The sequence below is a fragment of the Leucoraja erinacea genome, chromosome 5 (assembly GCF_028641065.1).
Source record: "Leucoraja erinacea ecotype New England chromosome 5, Leri_hhj_1, whole genome shotgun sequence".
Classification (NCBI taxonomy): Eukaryota; Metazoa; Chordata; class Chondrichthyes; order Rajiformes; family Rajidae; genus Leucoraja; species Leucoraja erinaceus.
This window is the reverse complement of record NC_073381.1, coordinates 46,240,322-46,258,454: the sequence shown is the minus strand read 5'-3', so window position 1 is coordinate 46,258,454 and position 18,133 is coordinate 46,240,322. Positions and strand designations below refer to the sequence as shown.

Below are 18,133 nucleotides of genomic sequence, written 5' to 3'. Positions count from 1 at the left end.
TCCGGATCAAAACATCACCAATCCATGTTCTCTAGAAACGCTGCCTGAATGGCTAACTTACTCCAGTATTTTGTGTCTTTTTCTGGATAATTCAACCTCTGTCAACCATGCCCGGTCCCCACATTATTGGAAGAGACATATTTTAAATATTATTTATATTTAACTCGCCTTTAATGATTCAATTTTCCCGCAGAAATAACCTCACTTTTAACTGGAGAGGTGGCTATAGATTGCCTCGACTACTGTTAAAATAGATTATTGATTAAATAAATTAACATTCTTGTTGAGCAGAAGACTCTTTGTTGGGCATCATATCCCACCCACTTCCAATTGTGTCAGGCATAGTGTTGGCATTAGATCAGTATTAAAAGCTAGATGTGATTGTCTGCATTGCACATCAGTGTGCAAAGAATGAAGAACATCAGATTGAGTACAAATTCTCAAATCTAACTAGTTTAGAGGATATCCTGCTTCTACATGAGAGGGATTGATTCAGATAAGAATCATCACAGTTAGAACCAGATAATGAAAACCAGCATGGTTATTGAGATTTATCACATTTAAAAGCTCCTCATGAGGACCATTTAAGTAAGTACAAAATTATTGAACATTCAGTGAAAAGACATAGTTAATTTTTTGGTGTATTTATAATTAGGCCCGCTAATTTTTTTTCTGAGGATCCAAAAATGAAACGATCAAAATTTTACGTAAATTTAATTTTTAATACTGTCAGAAGAATGTCTATTAAGTATGACACATATAAATAAACTATGTATTTCCATTCAGTAAATTAGTTTGCACTGTATTTCAAAATATTGTCATTAAAACTCCTTGATACAATAGAAACGATCTGAACCCATTTTTCCCCCGCTAAAATTACATTAAAATTATTTGTTTCTAGTACATAAACTGTGCAAACAATTCCCAAATATACCATCAGTTCATTTCAATCTGAATATAATCCAAGAGAAATGAAGCAGCAGCTTTTAGAAAATAAACAATTTCAAAAAAAACTTTTTCTTATAATAAGTAACATTCAGCACCAACCTATTATAATCTCCATCATCAATTGCTGTGCCAAACTCAATCAGCCCTTCATCCAGAGTATAAGAAATAGTATTCACTCCCTCAGTGACTATTACTTCTGTTTTACCATTACTTCGCTCCAGATCTACAATATCTCCCTGTGGAAAAAAGATTACAAAATAAGGAAAAGGTCAGCGTTTTTGCTTGGTGGGAAGTGGCAGGGTGCATTCAGGAGAGGATCCAAAATAGATAAAACCATGCAAGGGTTTTACTGGACAGGGATTTAGCCTGATTATTCTGGGAATGGCCATCAATTGTATGGGGAATAACGTTGTCCCATTTGCCCCAATACAAAAAGTGTGACAATTCCTAGAAATGCCAGATTGAATATCCAATGATGTGTAAAATTATCAGGAAATTGTCATTACCGCATGTCACCTGTTCTATTCCCCTGAATGTGTTCACAAAAGTTTTCTTAAGTAATTTGTAGAGGGCCCTTCAAGGAAGACAGCAAAGCTTGACTTAGAGAATTGGGCAGGGCAAATAACTGAAATGTCAATAGACAAGCATTTAGGGACCAATGACTACAGTTCTATTACAGGCCAAAGAATTAAATCTTGGTTTTATCAGACTAGAGAATCTTGTTTCTCATGCCTTTTGGCAAACTCCAAGCGGGCTGTCATGTGCCTTTTACTAAAGAGTGGCTTCCATCTGGCCACTCTACCATAAAGGCCTGATTGGTGAAATGCTGCAGATATAGTTGTCCTTCTGGAAGTTTCTCCCATCAGAGGAACTCCGGAGCTCTGTCAGAGTGACCATCGGGTTCTTGGTCACTTCCCTGACCAAGGCCCTACTCCCCCGATTGCTCAGTTTGGTCAGGCGGCCAGCTCTATGAAGAGTCCTGGTGGTTCCAAAATTCTTCCATTTAAGAATGATGGAGGCCACTGTGCTCTTCGGGACCTGAAATGCTGCAGAAATTGTTTTATACCCTTCCGCAGATCTGTGTCTTGACACAATCCTGTCTTTGAGGTCTAGGGACAATTCCTTCGTCTTCATGGCTTGGTATTTGCTCTGACATGCACTGTCAACTGTATGACCTTATATAGACAGGTGTGTGCCTTTCCAAATCATGTCCAATCTTTTTAATTTACCACTGGTGGACTCCAATCAAGTTGTAGAAACATCTCAAGGATTATCAATGGAAACAGGATGAACCTAAGTTCAATTTTGAGTGTCATAGCAAAGAGTCTGAATATTTATGTAAATGTGATATTTCAGTTATTTCTTTTTAATTACTTTGCAAACATTTCTAAACACCTATTTTCGTTTCTTCATTCTGGGGTATTGTATGTAGATTGATGATTTAAAAAATGAATTTAATCCATTTTGAAATAAGGCTGTAACGTAATAAAATGTGAAAAAGGTGAAGGGGTCTGAATACTTTCTGAATGCACTGCATATGCAATGGTATTAATATTATTATTAAAATTGCTATTCATGCCTGCATCCCACAAGTAAAAATCCACTTCTCCCACACCAATCTTTGATCCACGCTTTCAATTCTTGTTCCTATTAATCATATGCCAATTTCTTTGTGGCTCAACTAATGATCCAAAGATTATTTGCACCCTTGTGGTGCTGCTCTATAATTTATAATTTAATCCCTCCCAAATGGCTGGCCAATCTGCCGGTGGTGGCCTCTCCAACTCAATTCAGCAGATGAACAATATCATTCAATTTTTAAATAAAAGTTAAATGTTTTATCTTAATCAATGTTTCTACTCAATTAATAAAGACTTCTAAAACAGCAAAGATTTTGTTCTGATTTTAGCATCATGTATTTATCTACATATTATAATTACTGTTAAAATATATCCAGGTTGAAATAAAAACACTTCATAAGTTCATAAATCATAAGATCAGAATTAGGCCATTCAGCCCATTTCGTCTACTACTCCGCCTTTTAATTGTGACTGATCAATCTTTCCCTCTCAACCCCATTCTCTTTTCTCCCCATAACCCTTGGCTCACTTACTAATCAAGAATCTGTCAATGTCCGCCTCAAAAGTACCCAATGACTTAGCCTCCACAACCATCAGCGGCAATGAATTCCATAGATTCACCACCCTCTGACTAAATAAATCTCATTTCTAAAGATCCGCCCTTTTATTCTGAGGCTGTGTCCTCTGGTCATAGACTCTCATACTAGTGGAAACATGCTCTCCACATCACTGTATCCAGGCCTTTCACTATTCTGTAGGTTTCAATGAGGCCGCCCCTCAACCTACTAAATACCAGCGAGAACAAGCCCAGTGCCGTAAATAATATTCATCATACGTTAACCCAATCACCCTCGGGATCATTCTCATAAACCTCCTCTGGACCTTCTCCAGCTAGCACATCCTTTCTTGGATAAGCTGCACAAAACTGCTCACTATTTAATATTATGATTGTGATAAATAAAAACAATGGTTTTGTCAATTTAAAAAAAATATAGATGTTGCAGTAAGATTAAGATTTCATATAAAAACTGAAAATACTGGAAACATTCAATAGGTAATGTTAACTATGTTTCTTTTCCCACGGGTAAATGTTTCTCCCACATTCTGTTTATATTTCAAATTTCCAGGATCTGTAGCTTTTTAATTTTCAGTACATTTCAGTTTAGTAATGTCTACAAAACAGTCCTCTTAGAAACGTTACATTGCTAGCATCACAAATTGTTCAAATTATTTCCTAACATTTTTTTTTTAAATACCTTAAGTGGAAACATCGTAATTCGCTCAGGAGAATCAATATTGTACCATACACACAGATTTCCACGATTTTGGGCCACTGCTACATCACTACCTGGTACCCATTGAACATAGGTGCAATAATTCAAGATTGTTGTCTTTGTGTTGTCTTCTATATCAAATAGGTGCAGCTGCAGGGCAGAAAAGAATTCTACGTGTTATGAAAACAGGTAAAGTTGCAATATGCTTTCAGAATTTCAGTTTTAATTACAATTTTAGTAAGTATGGTCTGTGCATTCAAAGAGAGATTATTCTCTTCACCTACCTGTTATTTGGTTGTGTACTTTTTAAGCAATAGAAATCTTTTAAGCAATAGAAAGGGCCTGTCCCACTTAGGCTATTTTTAGGCGAATGCCGGCGATTGTCATAGTCCTAAGCAGGTCGCTGAAAAACCGGCGACTGGACCCCCCCCTTCGACATAAAATTTGAAATATAATCATAACTTTAACAACAAAAAAAGTCAGCACTGGCGACAACCTACGTCACTTGGCGACAACCTACGTTAACCTGGCGACAACTACGACAGCACCTACGACACGAGAAGTCAAGCTACGCTTATCGGCGTCAAACCGACTGTCGCCGACTGTCTCCGAAAAATTTCCAACATGTTGAAAGTCCAGCGGCAACCAGAAAGACGCTACACAACTCTTTGGGCGACTGAGGAGACTACTCACAACCATACAGGCGACACCTCGGCGACCATGTGGCGACAGCCTAGTCGCCTGTAGCTGCCTGTAGACAGGCCCTTAAGGAATGTCTGTCCTTATTTCTCTACCCTTACAGAAGCATCATGTCAGTGTGAAGACATCGCCACAGTCGGTCTTTCCCAGTGCATTAACAAATATTTCAAATTGCTGCACTGCAATACCACACAATCAATTTTATGTAACTAATTTCTGGATAGAAGAGGCAGTGCAAATATCATGCAAGTTTTATTCATTAAAGCCAACATTAAACAAAACTGATAATTATATTACTTGCCACAGTGCCTGTTGTATGAATGTGAATCTTGCAGATATTAACCTATTTTACATTATGTAAAAAATAGCAGAACTTACACCGAGTTTTTTGTCTCTGAAAAGCAGCTTGCGGCCAGTCTCATTCAGCTCTAACCAGTCAATCTTTGTATCATGGCTGACAGCACCCAAGTTATAACCAGATAATAGATCCACTGGGGAAAAAAAACATAATATTTCAGAATATTTTAAGCACTGCCTGTTGCACACCTTGCTTCAGTGAAGGGAAAAGTACCGTATAGGCAAGACAAGGTAGAGGGGGTGGGTTGTACAGAATGGGTTGTGTGGGTAAATTGGCGATTGAGGGATAGGGCACAGATGGTGACTGATGACCAAAGACTTAGAAAATTAAAGTGGACCATTTTGAGTCAGCTTCCCAGGGCTAGGCTGGAATCTGCCCCTTTAAATCATACTGCTACGTCAAGCAGCACTCAATTATTTGTAACTGAAATTGCCTGGTTGAATTTCACAAGTAGGGCAATTCGATTAAAAGATTAACGCACCTATTTTCCTCTGAAGACGTGAATGATTTTCAGATGCACAACGTTGAAGAATACAATGCTACACAATTAAATCTCAAGGCCTTTTATCTTGTATTATGCTCCCCCTCCTCTTAAAGTCAGTCATTGCAAATCATTGCCCAAGTCATAAATATTCATGGAGTCATACTGTTTTTGACAGTCAAAGAAATATTAAGAAGCTCACAATTTTTGATTTGAGAATTAATTGTCATTAGTTACATAAACTAAGCAATTATCCTAATGAAATAAACTATATTAGTCATTCAGCATGGAAACAGGGCCTTTGGCCCAACATGCCCAGACTAGTCCCACCTGCCTGCGCTTGGCCCATATCCTCTAAACCTATCTTATCATTTTACCTGTACCAGGGGGGGTAGAGGGAGAGATGGGAGGGGGGGAGTGGGGGAGGTAAGGAGTGAGAGATAGAGGGAGAGGAGGGCAGTGGGGGAGGTGAGGAGGGAGAGTGGGGAAGTGGGGGTGGAATAGGGGGGAGGTGAGGAGTGGAGGTGCAGGGAGATAGAGGGAGAGGAGGGGGGTAGGGAGGGGAGAGGGGTTATGGAGGGAGGGAGGGAGTGACTGAGGGTAGGGGAAAGGAAAGGGAGGGAGAGGTGAGGGAGGGAGTAGGGAAGAGGAGGAGTAGAGGGGAAAGAAGAGGGATGGGTGAAGAGGAAGGGGAGGGAGTGCTCGGGATGAGGGGGAATGGAGGAAAATATGGGTTGGAAGAGGGATGGCGTGACTCAGTCGGGGGTGGGTTGCTGTGACTCGCGTCACAACAGGGATCTCTGGCGTCACAACGGGAACCCCTCAGCCGCACCTGCGCCGTTTGGGGCTATGGGTCAATGGTGGAATATTGCCTTGGGGGACGGGCCCAACGGATCCACACCTGGTGTAGAATCCTCCAAACCTATCCTATCCATGTACCTGTACAAATATCTCTTGTTGTGATTGTACATGCAGCAGCTCATTCTCCATTCTCATGCTCCAGCAGCCCTTTCCATATACCCACCATCCTTTATGTAAAAAAGTTACCGCTTAGGTTCCTATGAAATTTTTCGTCCCCCCTCACCTTAAACCTATGTACTCTGGTTCTCGATTCGCCTACTTTGGTCAAAAGACACTGTACATTTATCCAATCTATTCCTCCCATGACTTTGTATACCCCTATAAAATCACCCCTCATCCTCCTATGCTCCAAGGAATAAAGTCATAGCCTGTTCAACCTCTCCCTATAGCTCAGGCCCTCGAGTCCTGGCAACATCCTTGTAAATCTTCTCTGCATCCTTTCCAACTTGACACTTTTCCTATAACATGGTGATCAAAACTGAACACAATACAATAATTGTGGCCTCATCAACGTCTTATACAACTGTAACATGACCTGCCAACTTCTAGACTCACTAAGTGTCCAGAATACAAAATATACATTCCAAGAAAATAATTAGAATAAAGGCAGTTCAGATATGCAGGCGGAGGTTTTCACATTCCTGTGTAATATGTATTATACCAGTGGTTATGAAAAATAATGGAAAATCCCTACATAAACCATGTAGGATTTACACACAATTAACACTACCCAAGCAAAGAATAAAGGCAATTGGGAAGTTGTATAATATTCTTGTTAATGTTTGTGCTGAAGATAAATGCTGACTGCAAATATAAACAAATAACTAAGGCAAACAAGACTAAAACTTAACTGAACATTGGCAGAAGGAACGTATGACAAGTTCAGTTTTACTTGATAACTTTTAAGAATCAGTAAAATAGGTTGGAGTGTTTTATTTTCTCACTGGTTTTATTTGTGCTTGGTGGTTTTCTCCTGAGGAACTCTAATTATATTGGTTGAATCCATAATGGGGTCAAGGCTTATGTGAGGGTTGCACCTGGTGAGCCAAACGCTAAATTCTTGAGAGTTTATTTCAAACACAGGGTCACGTTTTTAAAGCTCCATGCACTGAGAGGTATAACTACAAATGTTACTTACTGAACTAGAAATAAAATTACCCTTAAATAAGTTGTTAATCATCAAATTAAAATATTATTTTGATAAGACTTACCAATTGCTATTGTTTTAATATCAACCAGGTATGCCAATTTCTTATTATCTTCTATCCCTCTTTGTTTGCGTTCATTCAAACGGACACTGTAAAATCAAGGAGAAAAAACAATCCATCGAATTTGAGATTATGACCAGTAAATCTCAAAGAAAGGACTGACAGAGCGAGATGAAACTGATGGGCTAAAGTGTGTTTATTTTGATGCAAGGGGTATTGTGGGTAAAGCAAATGAACGTTGGAGCCAAGATCAGTGCTTGGAACTATGATGTTGTGGCCATTACGGAAATGTTGTTACAAGAAGGATATGACTAGCAGCTCTACATTCCAGAGTTTTGATCTTATAGACTTGATAGAGAGGAACGCAAAGAGCTGGAGAAGTTCTCTTACTAATCAGGGAGAATGTCACAGTGACACTCAGAGTGGACATACTGGAAGGTTCTTCCACAGATGCAACATGGATAGAGCTAAAAAATAAGAAAGCTGCAATCATTCTGATCATGGGATTATACTATAAACCTCCCAATAGTCAATGGGAGATCGAGGAACAGATATGGAGACAGATAACAAATCTACACAAAATCACCAAGGTTGTTATAGAGAACAATATGAACTTTTCCAATATTGACTAGGACTTAGTGTAAAAAAGCTTAGACGAAGCATATTTTTTTAGGTACATCCAAGAGGGTTTCCAGAAACAGTATGTAGAGAGTACAACTCAAACAGAGACCATACTGGACCTTGTATTGGGAAACATACCTGGCCTGATGACTGGTATTTCAGTTGATGAACATTTTGGGAACAGTGATCATACGTTTTAGGATAGTTATGAATAAGGATAAGTCTGGACATTGGGAGCAGTTGTTATTGGCTAAATCCGACATGTGGAAGTGATTTAAAGACCAGCTAATCAGAGTTCAGGACCAGCGTGTTCCAGTAAGGAGGAAATGAACCCCACATCAGTGGTTGCGACTTATTGGAGAAGGCTCTTCAAGTTTAGGATTTACTTGAATTTGGAAGGGAATGGTCTAATTCAGGATGGCCTTGTCCGAGGCAGATCATGTCTTATGAACTTGAGTGAATGTTTTGAGGAGGTGACAAGGGTGATGAAGGTAGGGCAGTGGATGTATACATGGATTTTAGTGAGGCATTTGAAAAAGTCCTTTATGGTAGGTTGATCCAGATGATTAAGATGCTTAGATTCGATGTGGTGTTGGTCATTTCAGAACTGGCTTATTCATAGAAGACAGAGTGTTGTGGTGGAAGAGTGTTATTCTGGCTGGAGGTCTGCGACCAGTAGAATTATGCAGGGATCCGTGCTGCGATCTCTGATATTTGTAATATATATAAATGACATAGACGTAAATGTAGATGGGTTTATTCATACGTTTGCAGACAACACCAAAATGGGCTGAGTTGCAGACAGAGAGGAAGGCTTTCAAAGTATAGTTCCAGGAATGATCACAGAATTTTCAAACTGAGTTTAATCAGAACAAGTGTGAGGTGTTGCACATTGGGTGGTTGAATGTAAAGGGAAACTATACAGTTAGTGTCAAGACCCTTAACAACATTGATGTATCTAACAGAAATATTGTGAGTGGGGAGACAGAAAAAATATGAGTGGGCAGGGAGTCAGATTATTTTTCCCAGCATAGAAATGTCAAAGACTAGAGGCATAGGTTTAAGGTGTGAGGGGTAAAATTATACCCAGCAAGTGGTAGGAGCCTGGAAAGCATTGCCCGCGGTGGTAGTGAAAGCAGATACAATAGTAGAATTTAAGAGGATTTTAGTGAGGCACATGGATTTACAGATAATGGAGGGATATGAATCAAGTGTAGGCAGAGGTGATTAGTTTAATTGTGAGCAGAAGGGCCTGTTCCTGTGCTGTACTGTCTTATATTCAAATAAGAATGTTACATTTGTCTCTTATCATCACTGACATTAATAATGACTAGTTCACAACACACATAATTAATAGTCAGAGGCATCCATACAGCCATTCATCAAATCTCATGATACTTGAAAGGATAAAGGGTGGTTTGCAAAGTCCATTCAAGTCAGAAGACTACCTTCCCCCTAGTCCCATCTAAGCACTCGGTCTACTCCTATTCCTTTCCCGTTTATAACTATCCAATTTATTTTTAAATTATGGCCTAAACATATCATTCCAGCTAACCACTCTCTGAGCAAAGAAGTTCCCCCTCATGTTACCCCTAAACTTCTGTCCCTTAATTCTCAAGTCAGGTCCTCTTGTTTGAATCTTCCCTACTCTCAGTGGGAAAAGCTTATCCGCATCAACTCTGTCATCCCTCTCATCATTTTAAAGATGTACAAGTCCCCCCTTAACCTGCGCACCAAAGAACAGTGTTCAACTTTTCTCTGTACCCCCAGGCACATTCAGTAAATCCCTGTGGCATCCCAAATTAGGCGACCAAAATTGTACACCATACTCCAGGCCTCACCAACCAATTTTAACATTACAAATTTTAACAGCCACCAAAAGCTTTCTTTACCACCCTATTACATCCACCTCAGGGAACTGGCCTATCCCTCTGTTCAACTGCATTCATCAATCAGCCATTTACCATGTACGTGTTGAAGATCCATCTTGCCATACTTCCAAATGGCATAAATCTCTCTGTATTAAAATACCATTATCCAACACCACCTTCTTAGTACATCTTCTTAACCAACCTTCCATGAGGACCCAACCCCTTGTCCCAAAGTCCTTCCTAAAACAGCCATCCACCATTACTCTCTGTCCCATATATACACTCCACATCCACTGCTTCTTACCAACCTTCATCAAAGGCCTTCCTAAAGTCCATATATACAACATCCACTGCTTTACCCTCATCAATTTCCAGAGTAACCTCTTCAAAAAATTAAAGATTAGTCAAACATGACCTTCCAGGCACAAATCTGTGTTGACTGTTCCTAATCAGACCCTGTTTATCCAGATGCTTATATATATTATCTCTAGGTATCCTTTCCATTAATTTGCCCACCACTGACGTCAAACTAACAGGTCTATAATTGCTAGGTTTACTGTTAGAACCCTTTTTAAACAATGGAACAACATGCGCAGTACGCCAATCCTCTGGCATTATTCCCGTTTCTAATGACATGTGAAATATTTCTGTCATAGCCCCTGCTATTTCTACACTAACTTCCCCCAATGTCCTAGGGAATATCCTGTCCGGACCTGGAGACTTATCCACTTTTATATTTTTCAAAAGTGTCCGTACTTCCTCTTCTTTGAATCTCATAGTTTCCATAGCTACTCTACTTGTTTCCCCTTACCTTACATAATTCAATATCCTTCTCCTTGGTGAATACCGAAGAAAATAAATTGTTCAATATCTCCCCCATCTCTTTTGGCTCTGTAGATAGCTGTCCACTCTGACTCTCTAATGGACCAATTTTATCCATCGTTATCCTTTTGCTATTAATATAACTGTAGAAACTCTTTGGATTTACTTTCACCTTACTTGCCAAAGCAACCTCATATCTTCTTTTAGCTTTTCTAATTTCTTTCTTAAGATTCTTTTTACATTCTTTATACTCCTCAAGCACCTCATTTACTCCATGCTCTCTCTCTCTCTTTTTCTGAACCAAGTGTCCAATTTCCCTTGAAAACCATGGCTCTTTCCAATTTTTACTATTTCCTTTCAACCGAACAGGGACATAAAGATTCTGTACTCTTAAAATTTCACCTTTAAATGTCCTCCATTTCTCTTCCATATCTTTCCCATAAAACAAAATGTCCCAATTCACTCCTTTTAAATCCTTTCGCATCTCCTCAAAGTTAGACTTTGTCCAATCAAAAATCTCAACTCTAGGTCCAGTTCTGACCCTCTCCATAATTATATGTTCTGGAGAATACAAGATTCTCTCAAAATATTACTGAATCAAAATATTCATAACTTGGTGGAGATACATAATAGTATATTAGGACACCAGGTGGTTAAAGTGCACATTGTCAGATTTTATTAAAGGGTATTTTTATACATTTTGGTTTCACCATGTAAAAATTACAGCTGTGTTTATGCATAATCTCCCCATTTCAGGCACCGTGATGTTTGGGACACATGCCTTCACAGGTGTTTGTAATTTCTCAGGTGTGTTTAATTGCCTCCTTAACACAAATATAAGAGAGCTCTCAGCACCTAATCTTTCCTCCAGTCTTTCCATCACCTTTGCAGACTTGTATTGCTGTTTATCAACATGAGGACCAAAGTTGTGCCAATGAAAGTCAAAGAAGCAATTATGAGACTGAGAAACAAGAATAAAACTATTAGAGACATCAGGCTTACCAAAATCAACTGTTTGGAACATCATTAAGAAGAAAGAGAGCACTGGTGAGCTTATTAATTGCAAAGGGACTGGCAGGCCAAGGAAGACCTCCACAGCTGATGACAGAAGAATTCTCTCTAAAATAAAGAAAAATCCCAAACACCTGTCCGACAGATCAGAAACACTCTTCGGGAGTCAGGTGTGGATATGTCAATTACCACTTTCCGCAGAAGACTTAATGAACATAAATACAGAGGCTACACTGCAAGATGAAAACCACTGGTTAGCTACAAAAATTGGGTGGCCAGGTTACAGTTTGCAAAGAAGTACTTAAAAGAGTAACCAGTTCTGGAAAAAGTTCTTGTGGACAGATGAGATGAAGATTAACTTATATTGTAGTGATGGCAAGAGCAAAGTATGGAGTAGAGAAGGAACTGCCATAATCCAAAGCATACCACCTCATCTGTGAAACATGGTGGTGGGGGTGTTACGGCCTGGGCATGTATGGCTGCTGAAGGTACTGGCTCACTACTGATGGGAGTGGCATAATGAATTCTGGAGTGTATAGACACATCCTATCTGCTCAAGTTCAAACAAATGCCTCAAAACTCATTGGCCAGCGGTTCATTCTACAGCAAGAGAATGATCGCAAACATACTGTTAAAGCAACAAAGGAGTTTTTCAAAGCTAGAAAATGGTCAATTCTTGGGTGGCCAATTCAATCAACCAATCTGAACCCAAATGAGCATGTATTTTATATGTTGAAGAGAAAACTGAAGGGGACTAGCCCCCAAAACAAGCGTATGCTAAAGATGGCTGCACACAGGCCTGGCAGAGCATCGAGCATGAATCGAAGACTTCAAGCAGTTATTGCATGCAAAGGATATGCAACAAAATACTAAACAACCTACTTTCATTTACATGACATTGCTGTGTCCCAAACATTATGGTTCCCTGAAATGGAGAGGACTATGTAGACACACTGCTGTAATTTCTACATGGTGAAACCAAAATGTATAAAAATGGCCTTAAATCCGACAATGTGCACTTTAACCACATGTGATTTTTTTTCTATTACAAATTTCAAATTGTGGAGTACAGAGGCAAATAAATAAATGACGGGTCTTTGTCCCAAACATTATGGAGGGCACTGTATATGTTTACCCTGTGAGCTTTGAGTTTCCTGTAGTTGCTCAATATCCCAAACATGTGCTAGACAATTGGTTGGTGTAAATCACTCTTAATATAGGTGGGTGCGAGGATAACAGGGAGGTGTTAATGGACATGCGACAGAATAGGTTATGGAAAGTAAGTCAGGAAAAGGGATGGTTGGGTTGCTCTAAAAGCTAGCATAAACTCATGGTCTGAATGTTCTCCTATGTCTTAAGGAAACATAAAATATGAAAGGCTTAGTAAGGTAGTTTAAACAGAAAAAAGACAAACACCAAATTAAAAGTCTACATAAATTGTACCTAATTAAATGTGGGTTCATGAACTCAGTTCTAACTGATCCCAAAATGTCATTGTTGCCATATTCAACAAGTGTCAATTCACCAACATTGAAGATCATGCAGACCTGCAAACAAAAAATAACCATTCATTAAAAAGCCAATCAACATCTTCTAATAGAAAATGAAAATAAAGGCAATAAAGAGGCTTGCAGCAATTGGGCCCTTGCTGCAAATATCAACAATGCCCAAGGCCTTCAAACAAGGCACCAATGGAGAACTGCAAAATTAATAGTAGGTAGAGGCGATCAGATTTCTGATTAAATTAAGTAGCCTCAGGTGGTTCAGGGCCTGAAACCTATGAAAATTGGCTGTGAGCGTCATGGACCATTTGGACAGCCTGAGAAGGGTTGATGGAGGCGCTATCAAGGGTCAGAATGAATGGGTCAATTAATCTGGGTGAGATGGAATGAAGGTGACATTTTTCCCACCAATGCATAATTCAGCACAGGATTGAATGTAACTTTTAGACATGCTAATTATGTTTGCATAAGCCTGTAGTATTATCTTGTTCTGGACAATAAATTGAATTTTTTCCTTAATTTTACAATTAAAGAAACATATCTATATATCACAAAGAACTGCATGTGGTAGTTAATGCACAAAAGGACACAAAGCGCTGGTGTAACTCAGCGGGTCAGGAAACATCTCTGGAGAATATAGATAAGTGTCGTTGGGACCCTTCTTTACTGTGTGTGATTTCACCTTATCACTCGGTGTAGATGACATTGGTCTGCACCAGCTAGTCATTCTTAAAGAACGGGTGAGAGAGCTGTTGTTGCGACTCATGTTGTAGGCCAAGCGACAGGAGCGGGGAGTGGACAAAGCAACGGTCAACAGTAAACTGCAGTAGGTGAGAGGGGAGGGAGCCCTACATTGACCAAGCGCGTTCTGCTGGTGGCAGCAGCCTGAAGAAAATGCTATCGCCAGGGGCTACAAAGTTATCCGCAAAAACAGTTGTGTCACCAGACCATGCGGGTGAAGAAAGACTCTCTTCTGCGCCTTGCGACAGGAGTGGAGTCAGAAGCCGGGGCTCTAAGCGGTCGGGGAGAAGGTGCGCGTCAAGGGTGGGTCTGCAGATCCGTCCGCTATCTCCAAAATCCATTATATAGGAGTCCGTTAAAAGGAGGGTTTACTGTATCTCGCTAAAACATTCCAGAATAGCATGTACTTTATTTATGAAAGTACAATGTTTTGTGCCCAAACACATATTTAATGTAAAAAGTTCCAAATCAAGAAAAACTTACATTTTCATTATCAAAGTAAAGCTTCTCGTTTCCACCAGACCCTTGCCAAGCAACCTAAAATAAAGTTGAAATTAGTAATGTTTGCACTTGAAATTAGCTTATTACTAAATTACTGAACAGGAACCTGGAGTTACTTTGCACTTATAGATATGATGGTCCACAAAATATCAAAAATAAATTAAATTCTCCACTTGAAAGTATCACTTGAATTATTTGTACATAAATAGTTTATACAATTTTAAAACATTCCAAATAAAAAAATTTAAATATCTGAGAAAGTAGATTTCAAACCAATACATTTGTATCACATAATTTTGAAACCCAATTAATGAAACTATTTATCTTTAAAATAGGGTATTTTAATTCTCCCTTGCTTCCCCATTCCAATATATTTTCAATAATAATTTATTCGTGCTGCGCATCTATCTATTAATATATAAAACTCAAATCAGTCCGCCTGCAGTACGGATCCCTTCCTGCCTTTTGATTCGTTGACGGCTGCTCCTTCCTATCAGCTTCCAACACACTTCGAAACAAAGTTGCAAGACAGGAACACTGAACTTTTCACTGCTGCAGCAGGCAGGGGAGGAGCCATTGGATTTTTTTTTTAAAGAGGCAGGGCAGTGCTGGAATCTTACTTTTGAGAACGGCTTCAGTTCCATTGGAGGAGACGGGTGCATGGTGGAATATTGGGTTGGGGGATCACACCATTGGGGGAGCAGACCCAACGGGTCTGCACTTGGTCTAGTATATATATAAAACTCAAATCAGTCTGCCTGCAGTACGGATCCCTTCCTGCCTTTCGATTCGTTGACGGCTGCTCCTTCCTCAGCTTCCAACACACTTCGAAACAATGTTGCAAGACAGGAACACTGAACTTTTCACTGCTGCAGCAGGCAGGGATTTTTTTTAAAGAGGCAGGGCAGTGCTGGAATCTTACTTTTGAGAACGGCTTCAGTTCCATTGGAGGAGATGGGTGCATGGTGGAATATTGGGTTGGGGGATCACACCATTGGGGGAGCAGACCCAACGGGTCTGCACTTGGTCTAGTTACTACTTAAAAGTGCAAAAGATTCAGGTTTCAAAAGAAAGAATTTACCTCTCAAAGCTTTAAAATAATTGATAACTTTAATGCTAAGGTAGATGTTAGAATTCTCACAATACCTCACTAAGTTTATTGGTAGCCAAGTCTCCGAGAAGCAATGTGTCGGTAGTATGAGCCACCAGGAATCGATCTTTACCCATGATCTTCACTTCATCAATTTCATACCCATAATGAGATTTCAGCACCACTCTGGTACCAGTGGAAAGATTCCTTACTATAACCTGAACAGAAATGAAAATCAGTAAAATGTGCCCTAAATTTATGTTGTTTATACTTTAAAAGAATACTTAAAATAAACAAGCACCGTTACAGGACAATATAACATGAAGCATTGTATGCTTTTTACCATTTATTTGGACATTTAATAACTTCAAGTCATGATTCACAGAATCTTATGTTTGCACCATGTATGTCCATGATTTAGAATCTATCTATACATAATTAAAATTCTGATCTTGTGCTCTTCTGGTTTGCGGGGATTTTCCATTTGCGCAAAAACGGTATATGCGATAGCACTACGATTTTTCGCCAGGTTACTCATCATTCTCCTGTGCTGCGAGCGCAACAAATTTCGTTCCAATCAGTGGTACATTGTAAAAGTTAGTTTAAAAATCTTAAAAACCGTGCGTGCGCAGATTCCTTCAGTCAGAGCCACGCAGATTGGTCTCTTCTCCTGTCAGTCAATGTCAGGGCCGGGATGGTGACGTCCCTTCCTGTCCCGCCTCACTCACAAACTCCTCTCTCCCATCCTCATAGTAACATGTTTATCTTCTCCCTCAGCACCGGTGGTGGCCTCGGGTGGGGGGTTCAGTGGAGGCCCTGGTCCCGTCTTTCTCTCCCTCATCACTCACCCTTCTCCTCCACCCTCCCTCTGTGATAAAGGCGGTCCCGTATACCCGTCCCCCCAGGTCCTTCTCCTCCGCCGCAGCCGTTGCGGTAACTCACCCTCACGGCCTTCTAAGAGATCTTCTCCACCGGTTCATTGAAACTCGTGGTGCCCACTGTGACGAACACAGACTCAATCCCCATCCCCCACCGCCAGGTGGCGGCAACGAGCAGGCAGGCAAGTGGGCAGAGACAGGCCGAGCGGTAGCGGCGGGCAGGGCGGGGACAGGCCGAGCAGCAGCAGTGGGCGGTCAGACAGGACGGGTCGAGCGGTGGCTGAGCCGGAGTGGGCAGAGGGTGGGATGGAGAGTCAGGTTGCAGAGTGGCTGTGACGCTTGCGCAGAGTTTGACGCACACACGATTGTTGAGGATTTTTGAGGATGTAACTAGGAAAATGGACAAGGGAGAGCCAGTGGATGTAGTGTACCTGGAGTTTCAGAAAGCATTCGATAAGGTCCCACATAGGAGATTAGTGGGCAAAATTAGGGCACATGGTATTGGGGGTACAGTTGGTTGGCAGACAGAAATAAAGAGTAGGGATTAACAGGTCCCTTTCAGAATGGCAGGCAGTGACTAGTGGGGAACCGCAAGGCTCGATGCTGGGACCGCAGCTATTTACAATATATATTAATGATTTAGATGAAGGGATTACAAGTAACATTAGCAAATTTGCAGATGACACAAAGCTGGGTGGCAGTGTGAACTATCAGGAGGATGCTATGAGGATGCAGGGTGACTTGGACAGGTTGGGTGAGTGGGCAGATGCATGGCAGATGCAGTTTAATGTGGATAAATGTGAGGTTATCCACTTTGGTAGCAAAAACAGGAAGGCAAATTATTAACTAAATGGTGTAAAGTTGGGAAAAGGGGAAGTACAACGGGTCCTTGTTCATCAGTCAATTAAAGTAAGCATGCAGGTACAGCAGGCAGTGAAGAAAGTGAATGCATGTTGGCCTTCATAACAAGAGGAGTTGAGTATAGGAGCAAAGAGGTCCTTCTGCGGTTGTATAGGGCCCTAGTGAGGAGTATTGTGTGCAGTTTTGGTTTCCAAATTTGAGGAAGGACATTCTTGCGATTGAGGGAGTGCAGCGTAGGTTCACAAGGTTAATTCCCGGGATGGCGGGGCTGTCTTATGCTGAGAGAATGGAACGGCTGGGCTTGTACAGTCCGGATTTGAGAAGGATGAGAGGAGATCTTATTGAAACATATAAGATTATTAAGGGTTTGGACACACTAGAGGCAGGAAACATGTTCCCAATGTTGGGGGAGTCCAGAACCAGGGGCCACAGTTTAAGAATAAGGGGTAAGCCATTTCGAACGGAGATGAGGAAACACTTTTTCAGAGAGTTGTGAGTCTATGGAATTCTCTGCCTCAGAGGGTGGTGGAGGCCGGTTCTCTGGATACTTTCAAGAGAGAGCTAGATAGGGCTATGAAAGATAGCGGAGTAAGAGGATATGAGAAGGCAGGAACAGGGTAGTGATTGTGGATGATCAGCCATGATCACATTGAATGGCAGTGCTGGCTCGAAGGGCCGAATGGCCAATTCCTGCACCTATTGTCTATTGTCTGTTGATGCAAACTGGTCCGATCGTCAAGTCAATGGGATCTAAACCGCAGCTAACAATGAATGACCTGTGGAGGAAGGTATGTGCAGATGCTGCTTTTTATGGATGGAGGGAGGG

The 18,133-nt window shown here is 40.6% G+C and overlaps 1 protein-coding gene across 1 annotated transcript in view; it reads right to left on the bottom strand.

Moving 5' to 3' along the window:
• Positions 1–18,133, bottom strand: part of ift172 (intraflagellar transport 172) — a 144,172-nt gene that overhangs the window by 85,390 nt on the left and 40,649 nt on the right. Inside the window, exons 11-17 of the mRNA XM_055635509.1 lie at positions 15,625–15,786; positions 14,461–14,514; positions 13,178–13,281; positions 7,413–7,498; positions 4,880–4,992; positions 3,785–3,952; positions 1,048–1,184 (exon numbers count right to left, since the gene is read on the bottom strand). Coding sequence (XP_055491484.1) covers positions 1,048–1,184; positions 3,785–3,952; positions 4,880–4,992; positions 7,413–7,498; positions 13,178–13,281; positions 14,461–14,514; positions 15,625–15,786 — 824 coding nt within the window. The remainder of the gene's footprint in view (positions 1–1,047; positions 1,185–3,784; positions 3,953–4,879; positions 4,993–7,412; positions 7,499–13,177; positions 13,282–14,460; positions 14,515–15,624; positions 15,787–18,133) is intronic.